This window comes from Puma concolor, chromosome B3 (assembly GCF_028749965.1).
Source record: "Puma concolor isolate L17-30 chromosome B3, mPumCon1.1.hap2, whole genome shotgun sequence".
Lineage (NCBI taxonomy): Eukaryota > Metazoa > Chordata > Mammalia > Carnivora > Felidae > Puma > Puma concolor.
In genome coordinates, this window is record NC_141672.1 from 137,979,325 (window position 1) to 137,997,602 (window position 18,278).

At 51.2% G+C, this 18,278-nt stretch overlaps 1 protein-coding gene across 1 annotated transcript in view; it reads right to left on the reverse strand.

Moving 5' to 3' along the window:
• Window positions 1-7,861: 7,861 nt before the first annotated feature.
• ST8SIA2 (ST8 alpha-N-acetyl-neuraminide alpha-2,8-sialyltransferase 2) overlaps window positions 7,862-18,278 on the reverse strand; it is a 67,771-nt gene continuing 57,354 nt past the window's right edge. Inside the window, exon 6 of the mRNA XM_086711480.1 lies at window positions 7,862-12,345. Coding sequence (XP_086567606.1) covers window positions 12,060-12,345 — 286 coding nt within the window. The 3' untranslated portion in view covers window positions 7,862-12,059. The remainder of the gene's footprint in view (window positions 12,346-18,278) is intronic.

Sequence of the window (18,278 nt, forward strand, 5' to 3'; positions counted from 1 at the left end):
GTGGTCTGCGTAGTTTACAGCACTCTTGGGAAACTGTAGCACTTTGGGTGGGCACCTGCTTGCCTTCTTTCCCTCTGGAATGGCAGAGACCATTATCCACAGATCAAGGGTCTCATGAATCCAGGTAACCTCACCTGGGGCAGCATTTCAATGTAGCGGGGAGGCCAGTGGCAAGGTTTATTCCCTTGGTGGCTTTCGTAAATTGGTGGGGATTGGCAGGAGTGTGGCAGTCCGCTGCCCGAACCTTCCCCTGCTCCTCGCTGCTGCCAAGGAGGGTGGAACCATCCAGAGGGCCAATCAAGAAAGTCAACATCCAACTACCAAAATCCTACTCATTCCTCAAGCCTCAGCTCATCTATCCTCCCCTCTGTGAAGCCTGCCCTGAATATCTCCAGTTGCTTGGACTGGCGTTTCCCTTGTATTTCATTCTGCCATTGGTTGTGCAGAACTGTCCTTCCCATCAGACCTGAGCTTCTGGGGGCAGGTTCTGTGTCTCCCACAGTGCCCAGAGAAAGCTAGTTCATTGCTGGCTCTCAGTGTGTCTGATGATGAATGAACAACTACAAGCAGACACAGGCACCACTTGGGGCCCTCTCCTTGCCCTGCTCCTACTGGTGAGCTCACTGGTGGGGGCCGTGTGCTGCGTATGTGGACTACACCCCCCAACTCCCAGAGCCGGAGGGTCACCAAGCTTCCAGGGTGTGAGGAGGTAGGATCCAGAGGGTCCCAGCCCCCACTGGGGTCCTGTGTCTGTAGAGGAAAGGAGTGTTGTCTTCACAGGCACGAAGACTCAGTCCCTAGGGCGTGTTTTAGAGTTCCACTGCCCCTCCGTAGTGAAGGTCATCAAAGAGAATGGACAAACAGGACAGGAAGGAGCTGACATGTGCGGGCTGGCAAACTGGCAACAAGGGGAACAGTCACTTACTGTAAGAATTCAAGCACTCCTCATTTGAGAGCTGCCCCTCCAAGGGCCCTTCTCTTTGGTGTGCCTTCCTGCCAGCCAGGTTCCTCCCTCCTCTCTTTCTGCTCTCCCTGGGCAATCTGCTCCTTCCCCTCACATGTACCCTTACAGTGCTGTGCTGTGTGTCTGCCCTCCCTCTGGCATGCCCAACACTGGACTGTGAGCCCCTCAGGAGTGAGCACGGGCTCTTCTTGTGCCCTGACACCCAGAGGAACTCCCCAGTGTTTCTTGAGTGGGTGAAAAGATGAATGAGTGAGTGATGCATGCATGCATGCATGCATGAATGAATGAGCAGACTCCACCTGCTGCATAGATTAGGGAGGGAGAGATACATAGAAGGAATTCTCCTTCTGAGTTAGATCCCAGCGCTGCCATACTAGCCATCTGACAGGCATGGGCCTTGGCTTTCTCATCCATAAAATGGGGATAGTACTATTGACCCCAGAGGGCAAAGTGCCCGATGCGGCAATGAACACACGGTAGATACTCAACAAATGGCAGGTCCTAAGACTACATGACTGGGGGGGGGGGGGTCGCAGGGACACAAAGGCACTTAGAGAAAGCCCTCTTCTGGTGTGCAGTGGGGAGGGAATTTAGGGATTCTGACTGGCATTCAAAACCCATGGTAATCTGCTGCACTACTATGATCCCAGCTGTGGCTGTCAGGTAGAGGAAGGCAGAGGAATGGACCTCTTTTGTTCAGGTATGGAAACCAAGGCTGGGGAGCCCATCTGTTGAGGAGCTGGAGAGAAGTGGTTTCAGGAAACTGGGAAGCATCGTTCATCCATTCATGCCAGGCCCTGCCACTCACTTCTGCAACAGCTAAGCAGACAGGCCGAGCCAGGCGGGGACCAAGCAGAACTCATCACAGGCTAGGCTTCACCCGAGTGGCCTGAGTGCCCTGGAGAAGGCCTCGCTGGCTTTGCGAGGTGGGGTGGGGGAGGGCTCAAGGTGCCTGGTCAGACTTAGTCACAAGGGCATCTAAGCCAAGCAAATTTTCATTTTCCCAGTTTGCTGATGGGGAAACACAGACAGGGGATGAAGTTGCTGGACCCAGCAGCTCAGACAGGACGCTGTGGAGGAAAGGTTGGGGCTGGGTCATCTGGGGTGCCCCAGTTCCCCAGTGCTGCAAAGCAGGTCTGGAGGTCCCTTGTGTGCTGTAACTCAGCCTCGTGTGAATGGTTGTTTTGAGGCAGGCTGTTAGAGCAAGGGTCTTGGCAGGACAGCTGGTGACATCTGGCAGAGTTCACAGGAAAGCTCCATGACCTTTTCCATGCTCTGTCTCTTCTGTTCCTGCTCTTTACCCTCTCACCTCTGTCCACTGTCCCTTTCCAGGCTAGCCGCTGACAGAGGGCGCTTCCACATTTTCCTAGCAGCCTGTGGCTTGGCTGTCCCCCCATGTCATCCCCGGACACGGGCCAAGTGGCTCGGCGTGTGCACAGGGAAATGTCCAGTCCCCGCTTCCTCGCCAAGTTCAAAAAGCAACAGCTGCATCCACAGGGCCCTGTGCAGACAGAGCCTGTCACTGTCACTGTGCTAATGAGCGTTTCCACTCATTGGGCCTGGTGGTGACAGCTGAGGGTCAGCGGGGGCTGGTGGCTGTGACTGGTGTGGGAACAGCACCTGTGGGAAAAGGCTGGTCATCCAGCAGTGAGGCTAATGCAGCCCCCCAGGCCACTGAGATATGCTGACCAAGGTGATGGTGAGGGGCTTCCCGCACCACTTTGGAATCTGTGGACTTCAGTTCAAATCCCAACTCAGTCACTTCCTGGAATTTTGACCCCTGGCAAATTAATAAACCTTTGCCTCAGTGTCCTCATCTGTGAGGTGGGAATGATGATAATGTCCACCTGCAAGGACCACTGTGAGGAGTTAGTCCACGTAAAGCATTCAGTTAGTGGTCAGTGAACCTTGCCTGCCTTTTCTGGTCCTCTGCCAGCCCTCTGCTCCTGGCCCATCTCCCACCCTCCACTTGTGCCTCACATATACTCGTGAAGGCAATCCTTTCTTACCACCAGTCCTGGCTGATTGCCCTAAGATGCCTCTCCTGCTTCTTAGGTCTCTTGATGCTTCTGCAGTTGAATGCACCACCCACACTCACATGAGCTGCACAGAACATCTGCTCTGGGTCAAGGGTGTGTCCACAGGAAACAAGAGGGGGGAAAGCCAGCCACCTCTGCAGGCCTGGCTGCCACAAAAACACCAAGGAGAGGAGGCTGTGCTGTCCTGCCCTGTGATCCAGATGCTCCAACCGCTCTCTTGCCTGGAGGGTCTGGGAGCAGGGGATGATGTGGGAAATGGTGAGGGGCCCTGGCCAGTCAGAGTGGACTCTGGTCATGGTGCTGGAGCATGGCGCACTCGGGAGGGCTCAGCATGGTAGCTCGTAACCAACTGGCAAGGAGGTAGTTTTTCTTTTCTTAATTTTTTAAATGCTTATTTATTTTTGAGAGAGAGAGACAGAGCACAACTGGGGGAGGGACAGAGAGAGAGGGAGACACAGAATCCGAAGCAGGCTCCAGGCTCCGAGCTGACAGCACAGAGCCCGACGTGAGGCTCGAACCCATGAACCGTGAGATCATGACCTGAGCCGAAGTCGGACGCTTAATCAACTGAGCCACCCAGGTGCCCCTTTAATTTTTTTTTTTTTTTTAATGTTTAAGGAAGTACTTTTAACAGTTGACATTGTTGTGCAAGTGTGTTCTGGGTCTATAGCAGCTGTGCCCATGGGAAGAGCCAATGCAAGCTGTAGGCCGGGAGGGGTCTGGGTGCTCCTGAGCCCCTTCCTGTATGTGGGCTCAGCTTGTGTCTAGAGAGTAGGGGGTTCGAGGGGCCTGTGCTACGTGTTGGCTTTGGCATCAAACCATCTGCTCATGAGCTTTGGCATCTTGCACAAGTTTTTAGCCTCTGAGACCTTGGTGATCTAATCTATAAAATGGGGGCATGAAGCTCACACGGCTGTTGTAAAGATAAGTGTTACAGAAAGCACAGGGCCCAGCATGCAGGGCCCACAAGGAGAAATGGGTGCAATCTCTGTTCCTCTTCAGGAGGCCCCGGTGTTCTTCCCATTAAGATAGGAGTCCTTCCCACTCTGGGGGTCAGTGGGGTGCAAATCTTCCTTAAAGCACTCACTCCCTGCAGCCCGGGCCCGTTTGTTCATTCAGGCCACAAGACTTTGTTAAGTGCCTTCTCTGTGCCAGGCATAGTTCCAGTGCTGGGGATGCTTCAGTGAACATGCCAGGCAGGCCCCGGGCCTCACAGAGCTTTACATTTGGGAAGGGGAGGCAGGTGAGGCCAGGCCTTTCCTCCTGCTGCAAGCACACAGAGATCTCAAACCCTGGAGGTGTTTCATCAGCAGCAGCATCGACAGAACCCAGCAGCTGTGACAGAACCAAGCTTGACATCGAGGAAGGAAAACTCCAGAAGCCAGAAACAAAAGAACGACCTCCAACCAGCGGCCTGAGGGAAGTTGCCATGAACTGGTGCAGGGATTCCTGAGCTGGGTCTGGGTCAGCCCTTCCCGTGGGGGTGCACCTCAGTGCCCCCTGGGGGCCTTCTAGAGACGCCAAGGTCTCATCTCAGAACCAACTGTATCGGCATCCTGCTGGGTGCAGGGCTGAGGTACCAGCCATTTGAAAGCGCCCCCAGCTTCTGCAGTGGGATGGGGCTGGGGTTCTCAAGCCTGCTCAGACCAGAAACGAGCTGGGATCCCGGGTAGGGCAGGAGTCGTGAAGTTCTCTGAGTAGGTGAAAAGGGCACCGGAAAAACTCCACTCCCAACTCGGCTAACGGGGTAAAATGCTGGCCACCTGCCCAGCTGCTACCCAGCCACCTACGCGGCTGCAGGGGACAGAGTGTCGCTCCTGAGAGTGCAAAGCTGGTTTGTGCCTCCTAAGAGTGCCAGAGAACTGGTCACATTGCCAGCCTGTTGCCAGCACCCGGGGCAGACACATTAACAACAATGATGAAGGGTGGACATTTCTCCCTCCCGGGGCACAAGACATTGCTGTCAGAAACGAGTTCCCACTGAACATTCTAGAAAGGCAGGCAGGCAGGCAACAAACAAGGGAGCAAATGCCATTGTTTCTTAATCCTGGCTGTGCACCAGAAGGAGCTTTTAAAAAATACTGATGTCCCCGATGAGTTTCTGGAGAAACTGATGAAACTTATCCAGAGTGTGGCCTGGGCATTGGGACCTTTTATGACGTTTCTTGGAGCTGAGAACTACAAGATAAATGAGACAATTCAGAGAGTTTATAGAGGCTACCTAGCAGGATAATGCGATAGGTAATAGAGAGTAATTAGCTGTGGGAGACCAGGGATGGACTCCCCAGGAGGTGAAGTTCAATTTGCAACTTGAAACATGAGGAGGTGGCAGCTTGCAAGGGGCAGGGGAAGCTGTGATCCAGGTAGAGGGAGGGAACTGTAAGTGCAAAGTCCCTGAGGCTGGAATGAGGCCGGTAAGTTTTAGGAGAAGCCGAAAAAGCTGTGTGCCTGGAATGGCATGAGCCAAAGGGGACGGGGTTTCAAGCCCCAGTAAGCCATGGAATTTTGCAGTCTCGGAAACGTCAGCATTTTTTTTTTTCTCCAAGAGCTAAGGAAAGCCACTAACATGTTTGAGCAGGGCAATGACATGGGGAGATTCCTACAAACTCATAGCTGCACCCATTTCATTTGCTTTATGGCACTGAACCTCCCCACTCCCCTCACCCAGCTTCTCTCTCCACCCCGTTCTTTTTTTTTGAAAGTTTATTTCTTTATCTTTGAGAGAGGGAGAGAGGGAGAGAGAGAGAGAGAGAGGGGGGGGGAGGGAAGGAGGGAGGAAGAGAGGGAGAGAGACACAGAGAGAGAATCCCAAGCAGGCTCAGCACTGTCAGTGCGGGGGCTCAAACTCATGAACCATGAGATCACGACCTGAGCCAAAAACAAGAGTCAGACGCTCAACTGTCTGAGCCCCCCCAGGCACCCCTCTACCCGGTTCTTTATATGCATTTTCACAATGACTTGGTGAAAGAGGTAGGTAGGCATCTTCTCCAGTTTACAGAAGAGATGGCGCCCAAGTGGACTGGCTTCATCTTGACTGTGTCTTGCTGCTCTGAGTGCAGCCTTCTGCGATCATCTGGTGCAGGTCCCAGAGCTCTTGCGGGGAGATGGGTTGCTCCTGAGCTCACGCAGCAGCCACAGTTGTTACTGCAGTGAGTTACATTCTTGTCAACCCCAGGCCCTTGCAAGGGGAATGCACAATGCTGGCTTTCCTTGAGCAAAGCAGCTTGCCCCAGAGTGGTCTCCTTTGCAACGTCTACCTTCCATGAAGGGCTAATTATTCTCATTGCCAGTCGTCTCTTCACAGACTCTCTCTGGCACTCCCCTGTGACCACCTCGTTTTAGAACATGAAGGTGCTTTGAACCAGATCGAAGGGGTGTTTTGTGGAGCCAACCCCGACTTGACTCACCTCCATGTTTGGCCACGGAGTCTGCCCTGCCAGGGTCCACGCAGCCACTGAGCGGCTTCCCCACTGCTTGGCTGTGGGCTCTCATTTTATATTAATTCCCCAAGTTCTGGCTGCTCACAGCTGGTGCTGGGTCAGTTTTGGAGAAACCTCTTTAATATTAGAACATCATGGCTGGAGCATTTGGGTCTTTCCTGACATAGCCCTTGGATCCCCTGGGAGACCCATTTCTCACCCCAGGTTCTCAGGAGGGGAGGGATGGCTGAGGAAATGGAGAGGAAGACTAAGAACAGCCACAGGGGACCCTTAGTGTCCTCATTGGGTGGTTCTGTTGGGTTCTGGATATACACAACGGGGGTGATTCTGGAAACTGGATGATTTGGGGATAGATGGCTCAATGTGTAGTATGTAGAATACGGCCCCACCACCAGGACCACTAATGGTGAAACTCCTGCCCTTACCATGAAGCCCAAGGGCAGTAATTGCTTCCGGATAGACCTCCTTCTGCTGCCTGCCTGTTGCTGTGGATAACCTGCCACTGGAGCAGAATCCCTTGGGATTTTGCTTCCCAGAGAAATGGCATAGGGTGCTCCCCACCCTCCTCCCTTTCTGCCATCCCCCCACATTGCCCCAGTCAAGGCTCAGATACCCGAGAAGAGCTGCAACCCGGCTCCCCAGGCTCACCCTGCTCTTGGTGGATGCCAGAGGGAAGAGCCCTGCTTAGGGGAAGCAGAAGGAGGCGGATGGAGACGGGAAGAGATGATTCCATCCAGCAGTGCTGGTGAGAGACAGGCGGGCTAGGGCAGGCTGTCAGTGTCATTGGGTATGCTATTAAGGGCATTCATGAGGCAGCACACACGTCTGGAGTCCCATCTGACTGGCATCAACAAATGTCCCTGTTCTGTTCATTCTGGAAGGGGGGCTTTAATTAGGCATGAAGAGATTTATCAAACGGCGGCCCCTTGGAGCTGTTGGTCTCTTTGCCATCTGGACGGATGGCTTCGCACCCTGTGACAACAACAGCGGGAATGATTTATGAGGTCCCACAGGGACCTGGTAAAACCTGAATGGCTTTGTGGGTGCCTCCAAAAGGGGGGAGGCTTTGCCTTTGTGGGTGCAAAATCTGGGGTTCATGTTGAGGTTCATGTTCATTTCTGACTCTGTGAAGGCAATGCCCAGACCTCTGGCAGCCAGGACTGTGCTTAAGGTCAGTTTCCTGTTTGCAGTGACCCAGCCACAAGGATTAACAGAAGATTCCATAAGGGGGTAAGACCTGAGTGCAAATTCTGCCAGTGAGCTACGGGGCTTCATGCAGTTTTTTGCCTCAGTTTTATGACCCATCCAATAGGAATAATGATTTCTGCATCTGCCCAGTTCATATGATTTTTTTTGGAGGTTCTTATGACATTACAGATGCAAAATGACTTCATTAAGTATACAGCCCTCCACAGGCATTCAGGATTTAATCCAACAAACATTTATTGAGCAACTGCTGTGTGCTATGCACCTCTCCTGGTGCTGTGATGGACACAGATGAGTAAAACACAGTCCCTGCCCTTGGCGAGCTTACAATCTAAGAACGGTCATAGGACAAGTGCACGATAACTATAATACAAGGCAGAGTATGGTAAGTGCCATGAGAAAGGTACAAATAAAGTGCTATGGTGGTCCAGCGGAGGGAGAGATCCCAGTGGTTGGTAGATCAGGGAGGGCTTCATGGAAGATGTAGTTTCTGAATGGGCCTTGAAGGGAACAGAAGAAGAACAGCAAGACCAAAGGCACAGAGACAGGAAACCCGGGCACCCCTTCCAGAAGTAGCAACAATTCTAGATGGACCAGTGCAAGGTGTAAAGAAGGAATGGGGTATTACTGGGTGGTCTATAGTGTTAGGGTGAAGACTTGTACTTTATTTTGTGGGTCAGGGGAATGTTTAAAGTTTTGTGAATGGCTGGAGATAAAAATTGCCATGCAGGTGCAGGACGCCGGGGGTGTGCCAACGTGCCCAGAGTGAGGGCAAGGGAGCATGCTGCTGCAATTGTGTGAGCCACGGGGAGGCACGGACAGAGCTGGTGGGGAGGGGTGACAAGGGGACCCCTGGAGAAGAGTCGAAGATGACTTTTGGGTTTCAGACTTGGGTGGTTGAGAAGGTCGTGGGGCTTTTCTCATGAAGAGAGAGGATTGTGGCAGAAGGGGGGGCAGACGTGATAAACTTGCCTTTGGGTGCATGAGGTCTATGGCGCCACCAAGGGGTAGTGTGGGGATGCCATGGAAGGCGCCCATGTACAGAGTGTCCATGTGGTGGGGCAAGGTGGAGAGAAGGAAATGATGGTCTGACCCTCCTCGGGTCCTTTTTGGATCCAGGTAAGGGTGGCAATAAATAAATCATAAATACATAAATAAATAAATACATAAATACATGATGAGGCATTGGGAAGGGAGGAGAGCATGGCATCCTGGGCACCAAGGGGACAGGGGTCTCCAGGAAGGGTCACTGTGGAACCAAGCCATGTGGGGAGCTTGGGGACAAGGGGTCTTTTGATGTGGCCACGTGGAGGGTGCTGAGTTGCAGGTCCCTGGAGCATGGAGGCCAGGTTGGGGGGTGCACAAGCACCAGAGACCGCTTCCCAAGGCTGGTAGTGATGGGAAGGGAGGGAAGAGGCCGCAGAAGCCGGGATGGGTGGTGTGTGCTACTGGAAGTGAGGACAGAGGTGGCAGAGGAGTGGCTGGGGAAAATGTCACTGGTCAGAGGACAGATGTCACTTCCTCCCAGAAATGGGAGGAAGGAGGGGAGCGGGGAGGAAAGAGAGCAGGAGATCTGGAGGAGAGATGGTGTTTTAGATGGCTCCATCAGCCAAGGAGGTGGCTGCTGGAGGGCGGTGGTCATTTGGGGACTTGAGGGGCATGGGGGTCTCGGGGGCTCCAGGGTGGGTGATGGCAGAGTACTGGGGACTAACGGTCAACAGGAGGTGACTGGAAGGGTCTCCTGCTCCGAGGATGGCCATGCCCACTGTCGTCACAAGGTGGTGGACCAGGTGGTAGGGACAGGATGGAGGCTGGGACTCGGGGCCACCCAGGCTAGCTGGCCTGTGCCATAGGCTACGGTGTCGCCTCAGTCAAACTGAACTTCTCTGAATGGGCAGAGGGGGCAGGCTGCCTCCTGACTGTGCGCCCAGCTGGAGGAGCAGGAGCCGGTGGGGGAGCCCAGACCCCTGGAGCTTCTGCCATCAGTGGCCAGAGCATTCTGGTGGCGCAGGACCTGTGAGCTGGGGAACAGAAGGGTGTGGATGGTCCTGGCTCCCCAGCCCTTCTCTGGGGAGAAGCTGAGGACAGGTTCTCAGGGCTCCTTCTACTTCAACAGCCGCCACTGTCAGTTTAAAGGAGCCACGACAATGGGACAATATGGGACAATGGGGGACAATGCTCACTATGGGACAGAAGGAAAATCATCTCTTCCACGGAGCTCTGGCCGGTACACAGAGCGCAGGGCCAACCCCAGGACCTGGCATCCCAGCTTCCCTAGGACTCACCACTGGAATGTTCTGGAGTCCAAAGCCTTAGTTAATCCACCGAGACCCAGGCAATTCCACCTGTTCCCCAGGGCATTGCCAGCTTCAGACATTAAATGTCTTCCAGGGCCTTTGAGATCCTCAAGATGAAAGGCCCTGGAGAAGTGTAAAATATGATACTAATTACTTCCATTTCTTGTGAGGGAGTCCAACCACTCAGTTCCCACAGAGGCTGTTAGGGCTGTTGCTTTTTAAAATATTCATTTTATAACGCAAATCCCAAATCTCAGACTTCAAGCATCAACGGCAAGAACAACAAGGGAAGAAACACAGAGATGCAGGGTGGCAATCGTAGTCGCGGTTTGGAGCTGGGGTATCCACGTGTGGGGGTTGATGGTTCTGAGTACCCTCCCACAGCCTCTTCTTCCCCTCAGTCATGAATTTAGAGCCAACGTCCTGTTCTGAATTGCCGCTGATTAATTATGTCCGGTCTCATGTGCTTGGGAGCAGATCTGGGTTGCTTTTCTTAACTCCCTTCACCTTCAAGATAATGGTTTTTTACTTATCTTTCAAATATGTTTGAAAACACTGTTATTTATCAGGTGAGGGAATACATCTAACTAATCAGGCCGGCTGATGCTTGTCTATATGTGACCTCTGATTCTAGCCCCTAAGTGATTGGCATGGAGCCCAGATTTCCCCAGGGAGATTGTGTCCACTATTTGGATACTGCATTTGGCTTTGGGTTAAAAAAAAAAAAAAAAAAAAGTCTTAACTATTAATCTTAATAGGGGGCAAGAAGGATCTTCGTGAAATTCTAAAATCATTGCCTCCGTGGGGGAGGGTGGGCCGGTGGGGGTCGAGGTGGAATTGGAACCGCTCCCTGCAGACTTGAAAGCCTCAGTGTTGGAGCTCAGCGCCGGCTAATGTGACCATCAGGATAGGAAGATGATAAGGAAGTGACATTGACACAGGCAGTCTGGCTGCACAGGCCCCCCGAGTGCATGATGCAGAAAGCAAACAGAGCAGTTACAGAGAAATGAAGCTGGGTGCTTAACATTTTTTCAGGTCTCACGCTCTGGGGCTCTGTGAGGCACCCAGAAAGGCAATCATGTATATTTTAAAAAGGGTGACATTTATCTTGATGGTGCCCTTTCAAGCTTTTGCCATGGCTTCCCCGGTGGCAGAAGGGGACAGTCCGGTCCCTCCAGTGACATTCTAACAGAGCAGGAAGGGGGCTAACCCAGAGGGTGGAATCCCAGGGCCCCTTGCTCCTTGGTGGACTCTACTTGCCTTAAAGAACACCCACCAAACCACCACATTCTGGACACGCTTCTGCCTTACTGTGGGGCGGAGTGCTCCCCTGAGCAGGAGGTCTCAAATTTTGAAAAACGTAAGGCTCTTTAGTGTCATCTGCCTGCTCTGTCCAGGTCCTTGGTGGTTCTTGCAAAGCCAGAATGTGCACTGACCATAGTTTCTTCTCTAGCCTTCCCTCCACAGCTGTGGAAGCCTGGCTGGGACAGGTGGGTCCACCGGGGATCATCCCTGGGAGAGTTAAACTCCAAGTTTGTGGAACAAGGCCCACGGCTCTGAAGCGGCTTCTGCTTCCCAGTGTCCCTATACTCCTCTGCCAGGCTGGACCCCTCAATCTCCTTCTCCTCTGTGAACAGCACCATTTTAGACTTGGGTCAAGATGTCCCTTCTGGGTCTTGGCTCACCCAGGATCCACATATCTCAGAGGCTTGGGGCAGCTGCCAACAGGTGGCTCTCCATCCATCCATGAGCCCAAAGATCTCTCCAATCCAGGAAGCAGTTTGTCATCCAAAGTCATGGGACTGGCTTCTTTTTCATGTCAAGTCCTTCTGCCCTTAAAGATGGACTGAGTCTCCATCTGGTTTGGGTGGGTTCTCCACACCTTCTTCCTGTGGCTTATCTGCCTAATGCTAGATGAACACCACACAGTTATAAATACTCAGGTCAATATATATATGCAGGTATAGATATATATATTCTGGTCACTGTTTTACACTTGAACAAAGAAAACCACTAGCCTGCTTGTTGTATAATTTGTACCACCCCGACTCCCATCTGCCTGTGGTGTAGCTGGCAGGAAATGTGAGCCACTGAGTCCCACGAGGTGCCCAGCTTACGTGGCCCCGTCACACTGGCCAACAGTCAGTTTCAAAGCCCCCTGCTCATGCAGGCTCTTGAGGGCCTTGAACTCCAAAGGCATGGTGTGGGGGCTGGCCTGGGAGGTGTAGCCATACTTGAGGCTGTCGTAATAGTGGTACTTGACGGGGTTCTGGTTCTGATCTAGTGGAAAGGGCCAGAAGCCATAGAGGTAGATCTGGTTGCAGAAACGTGTGGCCAGGGTGTACATCAAGAGACCGGTGGTGGGTCTTTTGATGTGGACTTTGTTGGTCAGCCAGTATCTGAAAAAAAAAAGAAAAAGTGAGGAGAAACAAAAAAAGAAACGTGAGCTTGTGAATCACTTTTCCAGGAAGGGAACAATTTCTTTATTTTTTTAAGGTTTGAAATGTTAGATTTTCTTCTTTCTTTCTTTCTTTCTTTTTCTTTCTTTCTTTCTTTCTTTCTTTCTTTCTTTCTTTCTTTCTTTCTTTCTTCCTCTCTTCCTCCTTTCCTTTCCTTTCCTTCCTTCCTTCCTTCCTTCCTTCCTTCCTTCCTTCCTTCCTTCCTTCCTTCCTTCCTTCCTTCCTTCCTTCCCTCCCTCCCTCCCTCCCTCCCTCCCTTCCTTCCTTCCTTCTCAAGTTAGTTAACATTCAGTGTAGTCTTAGCTTCAGGAGTAGATCCCAGCGATTCATCTCTTACATATGACACCCAGTGCTCATCCCAACAAGTGTCCTCCTCAACGCTCATCACCTATTTTCCCCACCCCCATCAACCCTCAGTTTGTTCTCTGTATTTAAGAATCTCTTGTGGTTTGCCTCCCTCTCCATTTTTATCTTATTTTTCCTTCCCTTCCCATATGATCACCTGTTAAGTTTCTCAAATTCCACATATGATTGAAATCATGTGATACCTGTCTTTTTTTGAGTGACTTATTTCGTTTAGCATAATACCCTCCAGTTCCATCCACATTGTTGCAAATGGCAAGATTTCATTCTTTTTCATCACTGAGTAGTATTCCATTGTATATATACACCACATCTTTATCCATCCATCAGTCAATGGACATTTGTATAGTTCCATAATTTGGCTATTGTTGAAAACACTGCTATAAACATTGGGGTGCATGTGCCCCTTAGAATCAGCATTTTTGTATCCTTTGGATAAATTCCTAGTAGTGCAATTGCTGGGTAATAGGACAGTTTTATTTTTAATTTTTTGAGGAACCTCCACACTGTTTTCCAGAGTGGCTGCACCAGTTTGCATTCCCACCAATAGTACAAAAGGGTTCTAGGAAGGGGACAATTAAAAAAAATTTTTTTAATCTTATTTTTGAGAGAGAGACAGAGTATGAGCAGGGGAGGAGCAGAGAGAGACACACAGAAACCGAAGCAGGCTCCAGGCCCTGAGCTGTCAGCACAGAGCCCGATGCAGGGCTCGAACTCACAGACCTGAGATCATGATCTGAGCCGAAGTCGGACACTTAACCGACTGAGCCACCCAGGCGCCCCTCCACTGTGGTTCTTCTGCTTGGTTTTCAAACTCACTGGGGTGTGTGGCATAACCTCTTTCTTTCTTGTAAAAGTTTCTCTTTACCCTAGGCTGAATCCCTTTACATGCAGTACATATGCTTCGGTGGAAAGACAGAATTCCTTACCACCGACTCCTCACGACCATGTGTCCACGCCAGACGCTGACTGTATTTTTCTGACCTCACACCCCATGAGCTCCACCTGCCGTTGTGAGACACATGCACTCCCCAGCCACAGTGCGGCTCCTGATGACACCTGAGCACAGTGATACGTGTGACTGTGTAGTCACACACACCAACTGAATTCACGCCAGAAGTAAAAGTATGCCAGACAGAACATTTACATGTTGCTGGAAGTTGAAACTGCTTCATTAGTCACAGTGGTTTTTAGCTAAAAGCTGGGTGAGCAGGGGGAAGGTTTTCTTGAAGCTCAGGTATGCCCTGTCTTTTGCAAGTGGTTCTTTCTGCAGCCCCCAAAGGGAAACCCCAAGACATTCCAAAACGTTAACCTTAAAATCCTTTTTTTTGTGGGGGGGAGGAGGTATTAGCCGTTGGCTCAGACAAGCTTACAGATTCCTAATAACCCATATAATTTCAGTATATCAGGAATATTTGCTATAATGAAACCTATTTCCAGGACACCCCCCACCTCCCTTGGTCCATCCTGTCAGGGTGGGTGATTTGAATCTCCCCTTAGAGTTTGCTGGTGGAGGCTGTGGTCCCAGGTGGCCAGAATCAGAGCAAACATGATTCTCTGGAGCACCGTGTGCTCCGGGGGGAGGTGGGTACAGGCAACTGCTGTTCTCTCATGAGCCTGTCACTTGAAGACCACTGTGCTTGGGTCTCTTGTTTCATCCTGTCTGGGCCAAGCAACTTCCCTGCGGCTGAATTTTTCAACCCAGAATCAGAAGAAGGGGACACAGGCAGAGAGCAAGACAATGGCTCCACTAACCACAAACACAACTGGGAAAAAAATAGGGGGAAAACCTGTGTGGACATCGCGTCCTTCATCATTTCTTCCCTGCACGGCTGAGAAGCTTACTCCCAGCTGATACGTGGAGGTCATGGAGCTGGCTCAGGGCGGGCGCTTGGTGCTGAGGTCGAGGCTCACCAGAGAAGGTGTCCTTCCTTGTATGTTCAACGGGGCTGAGCTGAGCTTGGAAGGGCCCCGGGGGAGCGGGGGCAAAAGCAGGGAGAGTACAAGGAGGAGAAGAATCCCAGCAGAGTAGCAGCTGATGTTTGGATCGCCCCACACATCTTTAACAAAGCGCTCATTCACCTTGGCGTAACTACCTCTGATAACAGGGAGCTCTCCCACTCCTGTGCTAGCCTGTTGCATTTTCGGTTCTAACTCGATGGTTTCGACCTCGGCTGTCCACTGAATGGCCTGGAGCTTTAAGAGCACTGAACCTGAATGCAACCTCTAGGTGCAGACTGGACACTGGGAATTTTAAAACCTTCTCCAGTAGTTCAAACGTGCAGCCAAGGCTACAAAGCCCTGCTCTCACTGGTAGGTGGTTCTGCTAAGAGGAAGGTATATTTAGAGAAAAGATGGGCAATGAGTGAGTCTGAAAGGAATAGTTGTAGAGTTTTAAAGACGATTGAGCCCAGAGAACTCATCTAGCCCGGCAGCCTGGCAGGGGATGTGACAGAGTGAGCTGGGAGCTGGGATGTGTGTAGAGAAAACCAGTGCCCACCCTCAGGCTTGCCAGTGATGGGACTGTGGCATCTAATAGGGCACTCAGTTTTACCATTGTCCAGTATGGTGGTGCCGAATTTTCTGATTTTTTTTCCCAAGAGTATCAGAGATCTGGATTTTTATGCAATTTCTCGAAGCTTTTAAATGTTGGCAACTAATTAAAAAAACCAAACAAACAGGGGCTCCTGGGTGGTTCAGTTAAGCATTCAACTTCGGTTCAGGTCATGATCTCACAGTCCGTGGGTTCGAGCCTCATGTCTGTCTAAGCACTGATTGCTCAGAGCCTGGAACCTGGTTCAGGTTCTGTGTCTCCTCTCTCTGCCCCTCCCCTGCTCACATACACTCTTTCTCTCTCTCTCAAAAAAATAAAATAAAATAAAAACATCATGTGAGGCCCTATTGGGTGAGTCAACAGACTGTATCTGTGGGTAATCGATGGGTCTCCTAGATTGAACTTGACCTCTTCTTTCAGGTTCCAGGGGAAAACGCAGCAGTCCTAGATGTGCCTGAGAAAAGGTTAGATAGAGCTTAGATAAAACGCTGCCTCGCCACTCCTGGTTTTTGGGCCTCTTCCACCCTAGGGTGATTCTGAGAGGGTCGAGGCCAGGACAGAGCTGGCCACAGAGGCTGTTGACCCTACCCAGGGGCGTGTGAGCCACTGCAGTGTCCCTGCACGAGAGCATAGCTCCATTTGCTCCCTGAGCAAATTGAAGCCCTAACACTGGCCACATGCCAGATTAAGGGATTTGTGGTTTGTTTATTTTCTGATTGTAAGACCTTTTGCCTGAGAAGGCTTTTGGATATGAATTTCTTTTCAGGACATCAGTGCTGTGCTCAGAGACGGGCAGGGAAGAGTTTGATCAGGAGGAGGTCTGAGGTTACACAGACACATGCTCTGCCCTCCCTTGCAGATGTGACGTTCATCCCCACGTCTCCTTGGTGAACAGTCTTTCCCCTCCCCTCGCCGCCCCCCTCCCCCAAACTAACCACATGAATCACATCTTCCTGGAAATGTTCTTTTTGTTCCATTCCTTCCCAGTTCCTACTGAGGTAATCGCTTCCACCTATTATGAACATTGCTCCTGCTTCTCCTGTGGTGCTTATCAATCTGGCCTGATAATTCGCTAGTGTATGGGTTGGTCTCCCCCCCTAAACAGTGCTGGAATTTCCTCGAGAGCAGGGGCCGTGCCTTATACTCCTGGTAGGAGCTTCAGAGGCACCTGGCTCATTGCACGGGGCAGCCAGGGCACTGTGGTGAGGACAGCAGCACTCAACAAACACTCCATGTGCCCTCCTACATCTCCCAGTATCCCTTGCAATTGGACAGGAGTCATGTGACCAGCTTTTGCCAATAGGCTGTGACAAGAAATGTGTCCCTTGGGGGCCAATGTTTCTTTTTTTTTAAATTTTTAAAAAATATTTATTTATTTTTGAGAGAGAGAGAAACAGAGTGCGAGCAGTGGAGGGACAGACAGAGAGGGAGACACAGAATCTGAAGCAGGCTTCAGGCTCTGAGCTGTCAGCACAGAGCCTGATGCGGGGCTCGAACTCACAAACTGCGAGATCATGACCTGAGCTGATGTCAGACACTCAACCGACTAAGCCACCCAGGCGCCCCAGGGCCAATGTTTCTTAAGAGCTGGCCCTCCCTTCTTCTCTTCTGCCTTGGAGAACCTCAAAGCCTCTCATAAAGACGGTGTCAGCCTAAGAAGGAAGAATCCTAGATCCCTGAATCACTGGCTGGAAGAGGCTGGGAGCCGACCTGCACCACACCTTGCACGAATGAGCAATGAGCTTCAGTTGTGCTAAACCATGAAGGGTCTGGGGGTTGTTACTGTAGCACAGCCTAGAACCACTATTATCCTGGCTTCCATTGTGCTCAGCAAACGTTTGACTCAAATGGAACTGGAAAATACAAAGAAGTCAAAAAGCAGAAAGGGGGAAGCCCCGCAGCGCACACGGCCTTGTACCTGTGGCTGGCGGGGCCGGGGCCGGAGATGCCTGCCCTCTCGGATCTGCTGCCAGCCTTTCCACCGAGAGTCAATCACTGGGGAAGGTGTTAACAGCAAAGGAGGCTCCAGATTGAATCGAGAGCTCAGGGGCACAGAGGGACCCACTTAATTCCCATCCTGCAGCCATGGGTAAACAAGAACACTCCTGAGCGATGTCTGACAGGGACACGGGGGTGCCGTTTAATGAGCAGCTTGTAATAGAAGCTGGCTGAGTCATGTGGGAACAAATCACCCTTGATTTCCTTTCTATCTCCTCAGCCGCTCTGGCCAATTTAGAGACTGTGTGTGTGGCCGACTTGTACACTATTTCCTTCCTTAGGATAACAGCTGGGTGTTAAAACACAAACTAATTAATTTTGCCTTCCCAAATGAGGTTAGCTGGGTGCATCCAGGATGTTGTATTGACAATGCACCTTTAATATCCCAGTCTTGAGATTTTAATTAGAAGGCAAAGTAATCTCAAAGAAGGCAGTAATTATTTTTCAAATTGGTTACCCCAATTGCCAAGACGATTAAGCGCCGTATTTTATGAGCATGGACAGCAATAGATGAGGATTGCCAAAATCATCTCCAAAGCACATTTGTCCTTCTTCCTGGCTCCCTGGGCTCGGGATGTGGCAAACGCAATGGTTGCCGCTGTTGGAAAAAGACGCCAAAAGGGCTTTCTCTAAGACACTAAAAGCACTTTGTGGGACATAGCTCATGTTGTCCTTAAGGAGCAGGAATGCCTTACAGGTAGTTACCATGGGACACTTGGTGTCACTTTGTGCAAGGTCAGCAGCAAAATAGGGGACAAGACCCTCAGACTCCTGGTCTCCCATTATGCACATCAACAGCTTGGGCCCTGATCTGAGGGCCCACAGCTGTTTTTTCTGACCACAGCCCTCTGCGTAGGGCTCTGGTATCCTGGGGAACATCTCAGGATGAGGCTGCCCAGCTTTGTGACGATGGAGAGCTGGGGATTTTGTCTCAAAATCTGGAAGGGGGGCAGTGCAG